The 9,986-nt window shown below is 43.4% G+C and overlaps 1 protein-coding gene across 2 annotated transcripts; it reads left to right on the forward strand.

Annotated features, from left to right (window-relative positions):
• The first annotated feature begins 2,158 nt into the window (after positions 1–2,158).
• On the forward strand, positions 2,159–8,868 carry LOC102706634 (polyadenylate-binding protein RBP47C'-like). Of its 2 annotated transcripts, none has more exons than XM_015833854.2 (6): positions 2,159–2,598; positions 3,707–4,160; positions 4,450–4,505; positions 4,593–4,723; positions 4,852–4,948; positions 5,264–5,659. In XM_015833854.2, exons 1-6 carry the CDS (start codon positions 2,206–2,208, stop codon positions 5,357–5,359), a joined length of 1,227 nt encoding a protein of 408 aa, XP_015689340.2. In that variant the 5' UTR covers positions 2,159–2,205; the 3' UTR covers positions 5,360–5,659. The 2 variants fall into 2 exon arrangements, with proteins under 2 accessions (XP_015689340.2, XP_015689339.2); XM_015833853.2 differs by lacking the exon at positions 5,264–5,659 and adding an exon at positions 8,450–8,868 and having other exon boundaries at positions 2,189–2,598.
• Positions 8,869–9,986: the final 1,118 nt, after the last annotated feature.

Consider the following 9,986-nt stretch of genomic DNA (forward strand, 5'->3'; position numbering starts at 1 on the left):
ACCTGGATGGATTGGATGGAACGATCTGTTTGCTTCTCCTCTACGTGCGTGAGAGCAGTAGAGATTTGCTTCCTCCGTGTGTGCACGCGCCTGCTGGGTGAGGGTGCCGACTCCGATTTGCTCTCGCCGAATAATACAATTTGACGGAACGACGACTTAGTAGATCGCTGAGAAAACCAGGTCGGCGGCAGCAACGTAGCGTAGATTAATCTTCGTGGCTCTGATACCACTTGTTAGAAACAAAGGCACAAACGAGACATGAATTTAACATGGAAAACCCTTGCGGGAAAAACCACGGGCGCCAACCGGCAATAACCACTATGAGATATGATTACAATGCAGGGGAAACAATGAGAACTCGCCTCTTCCCGTGCAGACTACAAGAGTATATATAAGGGGAAAAAATCTAAGAGTCCTAGTAGGATTAGGTGAAAGAATCCTATTAGAAAACTAATCTGACTCCTAGTAGGAAATGACCGGGAGAAACCTGAAACTAATCCGAATATAATTACAGTTATAATTCGGATCACATATATAACACAACAGTTTAGCTGGAGTCTAAAAGAGAGACAGATGAGAAGAAGAAATTTTTTTGAGAAATAATATTATTTTAATAGAAAATCATAAAATTAAGGTCCTGTTGAACTGCCGCAGTTCGATAGGCGTCCTATTGGGCCAGCAGTCGATTGGGAGGAGATCAGAGGGCTGCGAGTTCGATAAGGCCTATCGAACATGGGCAGTTCGACAGACCCTCAACAAGAGCCTGTCGAACAGGAGCCCTCATCGACAGGGCCACGGGAGAGGCTTGTCGAATGTTTGATAGGGGCCTATCGTCTGGCTACAGTTCGACATGCCATGAGGCGCTAGGTGGTGGGCCCTATCGAACACCCACCACGTCGAACGGTGGGTGTTCGATAGGGCCCCTGTCGAACAACATAAATTTGGCAGGTCCCAATCGAACACCCACCGTTCGATATGGTACTAAATTTGTGTTTTTTCAGGATGAGCTCTACTTTTATGATTTTTCATTAAAATAATATAAGTTCTAAAAAAATTCAGAACAAGATGAGGGAGAGGGGAGATAGCATATGGTATGGTGAATATTAAGATAGAGTTTTCTTGTTTATTTGAGAAGAGAGACATTGATTATTGGTGCTAGTCATAACAGTGGTTGTGTTCTTTTATACATGAAAGATTACAAGTGCGTTCATTTGTGGAGCTAATTCCTATATTATTTCTCACCTTTCGTGCGTACGCTGCCAAACTGTTAAACGATTTTTTTATAAAAGATTTGTATATAGAAGTTTATCATCTCATCTTTCTAAAATATATTTCAACTTTACCGTAGTTGATTTTATCATTTGTATCAATAAATAGCTAAAAAAATAAGATAATCTTTCATCGACAAAAAGAACACAACCAATATGCTATTTGTGATAGCTATTTAATCTACTGCAAAGGTAAAATTCTATTTTAGAAAATGTGAGATGATGAACATGTATATAAAAAGCTTTTGCATAAAATATACCGTTTAACGGTTTGAGAAACATATAAACAAAATATGAAAAACTAAGAATCACAGTGTCGAGGCTTATGGAGTAATGTCCATATGTGTTAATTACAATAGATGTAAGATTATTTTCACGGTTGATAGATCAAAATGAGAATAATATATAATTTGTAATAGGTTGTTTGTAACTAACATCCTCGATAGAAATAGCGTTACGAATTTATAAATACATTGTCTTTATTTTATTCCATATTATGCTCAAATTCAATTACCAACCCAAATTACCATATGGTAAGTTCAGTTTTGCAACCAGTTTTAAAATTATTAAACTGATGAAAACGCCATCAATGAAAACCTCCGAAACCACACCAACAGCTTACCAAAACAGCACAACAACAGCCGCACGTTCCCATCTACGGGGGGTCGGGGATGCCCAAAAGTAGAAGCAAGCAGCCGAGAGGCAGGCTAGGCTACCCCTTTCCCCTAAAGCGCAGCGCCCCGGGCCCACGCGTCAGCCTCTCGGGACGGGCGGCCGCGCACCGCGAAATCCTAGATCGGACGGCCCAGATCCGTTTCTAACGACCTATATATTTCCCGGGGGCGTCCCCCTCCCTCTCTCTCTCCGCGCCTCCACCCATCGCATCCCACTCCCCCCTCCTCCTCCTCCTCGCGTGCTCCCGGCGGCGGCGGCGGCGATGCAGATGGCGGCGGCGGGTGCGGCCGCGACCGAGGCCCCGGCGGGTGGGGCGGCGCCTCACCACCACCACCACCACCCGCACGCGCACGTGGCGCACGGGCACCCGCACCACCACATCCAGCCGAGGTGGGTGGTCATCCCGTACCCGCCGCCGCCGGGCATGGTGGCCGGGCCGCCGCCTCCGCCGCCGCAGTTCGTCAAGCACTTCGCGCCGCCGGCGTCGGTGACCCCGCCGCCGCCGCAGCCGCAGGCGCAGCCGCAGCAGCCGCCAGCGGGGGGTGGATCCGGCGGGAACGGGGCCGGGGACGAGAACCGGACGATTTGGGTCGGGGACCTCCAGTATTGGATGGACGAGAATTACCTGCACAACTGCTTTGGCTCCGGTGGCGAGGTTCGGTTTCTCCCAGCGCGCTCGCTCCCCTGATCCAGCCTTATCCGTACCGGATCTCTTTAATTCAGCTGGATTTGTCGTAGGAATGCGTACTGACTCGTTCGTTTTGTGCTGCAATTGCGATATAAAGCTAATTTTGTGGCTAATTCTTGTTTATGTATGCTAAATCTGTTAGTTTTTCATAGGATTGGTTTGGTAGTTGCTAAGGCAAGCAACTCAGTTCATTTAATGCAGTATGAGATAAATAGGAGTAACTTTGTCACTCTTTAGACTATTTTTTTTTACGTACTGCTGTGCAGTATCAGATATGTCCAGTTTTCACTCCTTTCCTGTTTAATTTTCTTTGCATGTTTGATATTCTGTACTATCTCTCCATGTAGGATTTCATGATGGTAATGGTTACAGCGTTATCATTAGTCACACGTGTAGTTTGGACAAAGTGGATTAAAAATGTCTTAATTTGTTAAGATTGTGACATCTTTGCTAATGTTGCTCTCTTTCTTTCTTGCATGAACGAGGTCCACAGCATGTTTTCGCCTGGACATATTAATCCTACTTTCTAATTAAGAAGATGTACTGAAGTTATGCAATAGTTCCATTAAACATTAATATATGCTTTTATACCTTTCTTCTTTTTCTACTTCTCTAGGTAGCTACATTAACATATTGTTTTTTTAGGAGAAACAATGTATTCTAGAACTAAAATAGTTCATGTACAAGTGTACATTGCAACTTCCAGTGCATCTACCAGTTCTATCTTGGAATGCCAATACGCACTTTTAATTTGTCCAACTCTGAAAATTGCACTATTTTTTTTTGTGCATCTGATCAAGTAGCATGTAGGGTCATAATTAAGCCATGTATGGACGATTCCATTCTTCACTAATATTCCTATACACATATATGCATAAAGAAAATCTACATAAGATCCAATCACTCACTGTTTTGAGGAAAGATATGGAAATGACCGACATTATCACCAACTACTTTTATGGAAGTTGGGATCTACTAAGTGAAAAAGTATGTATTTTGAAAGACTAAATATTTCTGTCTGTGTGTCCCATCTGCAGTACTGATTGCCATTTTTTGCTTCCTACCTGTTTTGTAGGTGGTCACAATTAAAGTTATTCGTAATAGACATTCTGGAGTTTCTGAGGGTTATGGATTTGTTGAGTTCTGTTCTCATGCATCAGCAGAGAAAGCACTCCAGAATTTTTCTGGCCATTTAATGCCTAACACTGACCGAGCTTTTAAGATAAACTGGGCATCTTATAGTATGGGAGAAAAACGCTCTGAACTTGCTTCCGATTACTCAATATTTGTTGGTGATCTGGCTGTTGATGTTACTGATGAAATGCTGATGACCCTTTTTGCTAAGAAATATCGATCTGTGAAAGGAGCTAAAGTTATTATTGATGCAAACACGGGACGTTCTAGGGGCTATGGCTTTGTTAGGTTTGGAGATGATAATGACAAAACTCATGCGATGACTGAAATGAATGGTGAATATTGCTCGAGCCGGCCAATTCGTATTGGACCTGCAACACCTAGAAGATCTTCAGGTATTAGCAAATTGAAGAATATTTTTGAAGCATTCTGTTTGTATCCTGGCCTATCATTTGAAGTTTCCAAAATTTTCAGTGTACTGATCTTTTATGGCTTGGTCAGCCTACTTCATCTTCAGCATATGGTTTGGTAGGATAAAGCCAGGGCCAACATGTGGGGGACTTTGGGGGTGGGTGGGGAAGAGTAGTCATACTATGATAGATTTGCAAACATTCTAGGTTTGATAATTGTTTCTCACTTTTTCCCATTGGTCATATTTTAAGTCTTTATATTATTTTGCCTCAGGTGATTCTGGCTCCTCTCCACCAAGGCAGTCAGACAATGACTCAACTAACAGGACGGTATGTGCTATTTGTTTCCGCTGCCATTTGTTAGCTTTCAGCGTAGCTTTTTATTCAAAGTAAATCTTATATCTAATATTACTGCAGATATATGTTGGTGGACTTGACCCTAATGTTACTGAGGATGAACTAAGGAAAGCATTTGCTAAGTATGGTGATCTTGCCTCTGTTAAAATTCCTGTTGGCAAACAGTGTGGCTTCGTTCAATTTGTCAACAGGTATATCTAAGACATTTTATCCTTATTCAGTGCTTCCTTAAGTAAAAAAATTGTTGGATTCTTAAATATCTATTGATTTACTTTATATGAAATTTGAGATCAGTGAAATTGCATGCCTTGTTGTGTAGACCTGATGCAGAAGAAGCGCTGCAAGGACTGAATGGATCAACAATTGGAAAGCAAGCAGTGCGTCTTTCCTGGGGCCGCAGTCCAGCAAGCAAACAGGTGAGGTCTTTTGACTTATTCCTTAAGTTACTTTCATTTTTACGCTGATTGACATGTTCAAATTTGATGAATGGGCAAATGTAAATTATCAATGACAATCCAAATTTCCTGCGTGGAGTTTAGGAGTAGTCCATTTTGTGGATTTGCATTCTAATGGTTTTTACCTGATGATTTAGAATATGTTTAAATTTAGATTTTATAAACAAAGGATAGAAGAAGAGTCAAGAAATGCATCTCTACATGCATGTATATTTGAGTATACTATCCTACCATTTCAAAGTGCTCCGCATTTGTAAATGGATGCTCAATGTACAGAAGGGAGTATCTCTACTACTTAAAAGCGGAGTCAACTGTTCCTCCTTCCCATGTCACACAGCCTCCCCCAAAAATGGTTGGTTAAGAGCCACCTAGTTGTATGGGCCTACCCTGCTGTAATTCATGGGCATGTTACTAGTGTTGGTTTAAATACAAACTAACCAAATGAAGTGCTTTTGTGTTGTTCTGAAGATGGCTTCTACTCTTAGGCTACCCCATTAACCCTGTTTGTAGGAGTACTTTTGCAATATAATATGTATACTCGTTGAAGTGCACTATTACAATAGCTAAGATTCTTAACTACAGCGATGGCTCAAGAATCTGTTCTCTTTATGGATGAAACCGAGATAATTGATAATGCATTTGCAGCACATATGCTTTTATCTCAAGCTTCCATTTCACCAACTGAAAGAAATGTTTTAGAGAGGCACTGTCTGATGGGCTTTAGTTTTTCTGCGTACTGCCTGCTAGGCTTTAGTTTTTCTGCGTACTTCCTGCTAGGCTTTAGTTTCTCTGTCTACTTTGCTTAGGGCCTTCAAGGGCCTGTGCTTGATAGCCTGAGACCAGCTTTATACATGCATTCCAACTCTGAGGAGTTAATCTTCTGATAAAAGATTTGATACATCCACCTGTGCTTGACAGCCTGAGATCAACTTGCTACATACATGCATTGCCAACTCTCAGGAGTAAATCTTCTCATCAAAGATCTGAGCCACCCACCTTGATTTCTTATGCTGCTGGCTTGTAACACCCCAGCATATAAAATCTGCATTAGCACAGCCCTAGAAGGAGCATGTCCACCTACGAATAGGATAGCACCCACCTACACTTCTCTTCCTCGCTTGATGAACATATCTAAATTCTCCATGTGAAACTAATCTAATCAACAAAACACTATGTGCTACACAGGCCTCTAGAGTATTAAACTCACTAGGGGTGAGCATAAAAATGAGAACCGAAGACCAAACCTGAAAGACCAAAATCCCGGTCTTCGGTCATTAAAATCGCGCGCTAAACCTGAAAGACTGAACTTAATTTGGTTGTCCCACCTTCCAAACCAAAAAGATCGTGGACCAAAGCAACCAACTCCCAGCTGCTTGCTGCTCTAGGCTTCCACCACATCGACCATCCTGAGCAAGGGGGCCCACCATGACGAGTCCAACCAAGGACACAAAACGTGATAGGGTGAGGTAAAAATGAGCCCAAATCCTTATCCTCAAGCCATCAAGGTGCTATAGCTTGTGGACGTCAGGACTTGGTGCATGCAGTGGCGTCTCTGACGTAGTGAAGCACGCTACCACCAGCTGGTGTGATGCCATGGCAAGAGATGAGGCTTCCGTTTGCATTCTGTCTTCGTCATCAACGACATGTCTCCTTCGGTGCCAGGCCCTCACCACCGCCAGTCACATATTGCGAACCCCTACACCCATTGCAGGTAGCTGCGAGCTGTGCCACCACCTCCACGTTGACATGTCACCTCGTCCAGCTCTCCACGCTGCCACACAGCTGCAGCCACACCATGCCCGTGCTGCCGCTTGCCCTCCTGCTGCCACCATAGTATAAAAAATTGGACCAGACCAGCGATTTAACCAGAAAAAACCAGAATCAGTGCCTCTAGTGCCTTGGCTTCTCTCATGGATCATTCATGCAGTTAGACCAGAGCGGGCCAGGACAACCTGATGTTTTGTGTGAGAACCACCGAACCACTAGACCGCCAACGAGATGATTCTTCCAGCCTAGGACAAACCTGGCCCAGCCAAGGCCCAACAACTAGCTATATAAGGCCCGAGCTGTTTAAAATTGATGAGAAAAAGGCAAGTCAGTGGGGGATCTAACTTGGATTGGTGAAGCACAGTCTTCCAGCTAACCATCCCACTAGAGCACCACTCGTGTCATCTTACAACATATAAGTGCATACTATTTTATTTATAGGCGGTTCAACAAGTGAACCAGTGGACTGACTTTTGTACTATGGCTGCCACTGCCATTGCCGGAGTTCGGTCTGCTCGGTCAGATTGAAGATTGAGACTGAATCCTCGGTTAACTAAACGGTCAGTCCACATCTTTGCATAATTGCATGTAAGATCAGTTTTATAATTGCATGTAAGCTTCTAAAATCCTCATTAGCCCAACTCTTCTTAGGAGAGGGTCTACATATGGGCATTGCATAGCACCCACTTTTAAGTTTCGTACACCCTTAATGATTAAAGGGTTAACATGAGGTGCTTGGGCTGGAATATGTGTGTTTCTATGCTGACCTCAACCTATCTAAGTTTCCATGTGCGAGTATGTGACTAGTTCCACCAACACCAGAGTGATACCATGGTGGGGTTCACAGGCCTCACTGATGGGTTGGGATATTCCATGCTTCTATATCAGATCCTCCTGCTCTTGCTTTGGGGATTTTTTGAACTTATTAGTTCCTTAACCTCCATCACCTTTAGGACCATGTTGTCATGAGTTCCTCTTCTACGAATGGTACATGCGTGATGCCATGAGGGTGAGCCTGACTAGTGGGCAGTGGACAGTATGCACTATGTGTGTCCATTCCATGTGGCATAAGATGGACAGGAAAGGAATATTTAACTGCTCATGCCTTCATCTGCCTCATCCACCATCACCCCTGGAATGCAAGGAAGACTTTGCTGTCTGTATGAATGCTTACCGAGATGTTTTATGTCATGGCTACTTTTGGACTGGTAAGCGTCTGCCAGAAATATGAAACAAAAAGAAGTAATACAGCTATTATCTTGTCTGGATTTAATACTTATTCAAACTTCACTGGTAGTGTGAGCTCTTTCTGCTGTTGTTCATTGTCCATCACCTAGTATACCACAAGTCCACAACATATGTCGTTGCCACTTTTCTGAGACCTGTCCATGTCTGTTTATCCTGTCTGAGTAAGTTTATTTGGATGGGCTTAGCAGACAATAGCTGTGGCAGGCTGGCAGCAATGAACTTTAACATCGTGTTTCACCTGGGACTTCATTCTCCTGTTGTTGCATGGATTTGTTATTTTGCTGTCATTCTGATGCTTATTCATGCTGCTTGTTGCCAATTAAAAGCTTTACAACATGTATGGATTTTTGTTATGATCTCTATGCATACCCACCATCTGTTAAGTAAATAAAGGCGTCGAGTTAATTTTTTCTGTTCACCCATTTGCATTTCTGTTTTCTTTTTCAGTCTAGGGGTGATTCGGGCCACCGACGCAATGGCATGTACTATGGTACACCACCTTTCTATGGTGGGTATGGCTATGCCTCGCCGCTTCCACACCCAAACATGTATGCTGCAGCATATGGAGCCTACCCTTACTACGGTAACCAGCAGCTTGTGAGCTGATGAGAGGCTCTCCTCTCTGTGTTTTTCCTCCAATGGAAAACGAGGTTTTGGTCCAGTAAGCATAGTAGCGTGTGATGAGATATTTATAGATGGCCATAAAAAGTGGGTGAGCCAGGTGTCTGAATGGTACCTGCAGATTTGTCAGTGAGTACCGAGTAGAACTTAAAAAAGCTTGTAGACAATAAGAGTTGTTCGTATTCTTTCAAGAAATTTTGACTCCCTAATAAAACTGAGCTATGTGATGTGCGCCTATTTCCTTCCTGTTTGCTGTGATGCTGTGACTGTTACATCTTCTAGAAGAGTAAGGTTTGAAAATATGATGCTTTCGAATATTATATGCCTCGCAGCTGGCTGAAGTCAGTTATTTTTGATGTAATGCACAAGCTATCGAGGGCCTGTTTGAGAGAGCTTTTGGCAGTTGAGCTTCTGTGAGAAATCATAAGTTTTTCTAAATAACACTTAGCTTTTGAGAATCTGAAGCTACGGAGTCTAGAAAATGAACTAGAAGCTGGAAGATCTAGCTTTTCTAGATTCAGAGAAGCTGGCTTCCCACGACCAGCTTCTCGGAATATCTTATTGACATGTAGCCAATGTGCTCTCCATTTTTTCCCATTACCATGTTGGTCCTGATACAAATGTTCTGCCATACGAGCCCCCAACTTGGTGAATCGTGAATTGCATTCGAAGCCAGCAGCCGTGGCCATGAGTCCATGCCTGGAGGGCACATCTGCTGCTTGGCTTCTTGCTTAACCGAGTCGAAGCAAAGTTTAACACGGACAGCCAGCATCCGCGGCCGTTGCAGGAAATAGTGAGCAATTTCTTGTAACAAACATTCAAAATTACAGCTATGCAATATACATGTGCCATCGGAGATCTGCAACGACGAACAGTAAGCAAGCAGAAGATGGATGCAATGCATTGCAAGCACATGCTGCACAGGATTGGAAGAAAAACCCGGTGCGCTACGGTCGCCGTGCGCACGCAGACAAGAGCTAAGCACAGGAGATGGGGGATTCATTCATTCATGAATGTGGCCGGCATATGGGGCATACGGCGCAGTCTCGTGGACGACTGCAATCATTGATTAGACAAAAAAGGATCAAGTGAGTGATACTATAATCGTTAATCAAGTGATATTATAACCGTTGATCAATTATGTTATATATATAAGTCAGATGGTTAAGTCGTATACATAGCAATTTTCCATACGGCGTGTGCACACTGTGCAGCAGCAGTAGCAGCCAGCCAGCTGGATGGTGAGCTTCTCCAACCGGGCAGACAGGGGCAACTGGTGCCGATCCCTACCCGACCACAACTTTTTGGAGTTACTATCGGAAATGATTCACGAGTGCTACTGTCATAGCTGCATCGCATATGA

The sequence above is a fragment of the Oryza brachyantha genome, chromosome 2, assembly GCF_000231095.2.
Source record: "Oryza brachyantha chromosome 2, ObraRS2, whole genome shotgun sequence".
NCBI classification, from domain to species: Eukaryota; Viridiplantae; Streptophyta; class Magnoliopsida; order Poales; family Poaceae; genus Oryza; species Oryza brachyantha.

Excerpts from the sequence above, each read along its gene's own strand:
- LOC102706634 (XM_015833853.2), top strand. The coding sequence starts at position 2,206 with ATGCAGATGGCGGCGGCGGGTGCGGCCGCGACCGAGGCCCCGGCGGGT. Across the intron at positions 2,599-3,706 it reads GCTTTGGCTCCGGTGGCGAG|GTGGTCACAATTAAAGTTAT; the intron begins GTTCGGTTTCTC and ends CCTGTTTTGTAG. Across the intron at positions 4,161-4,449 it reads AACACCTAGAAGATCTTCAG|GTGATTCTGGCTCCTCTCCA; the intron begins GTATTAGCAAAT and ends ATTTTGCCTCAG.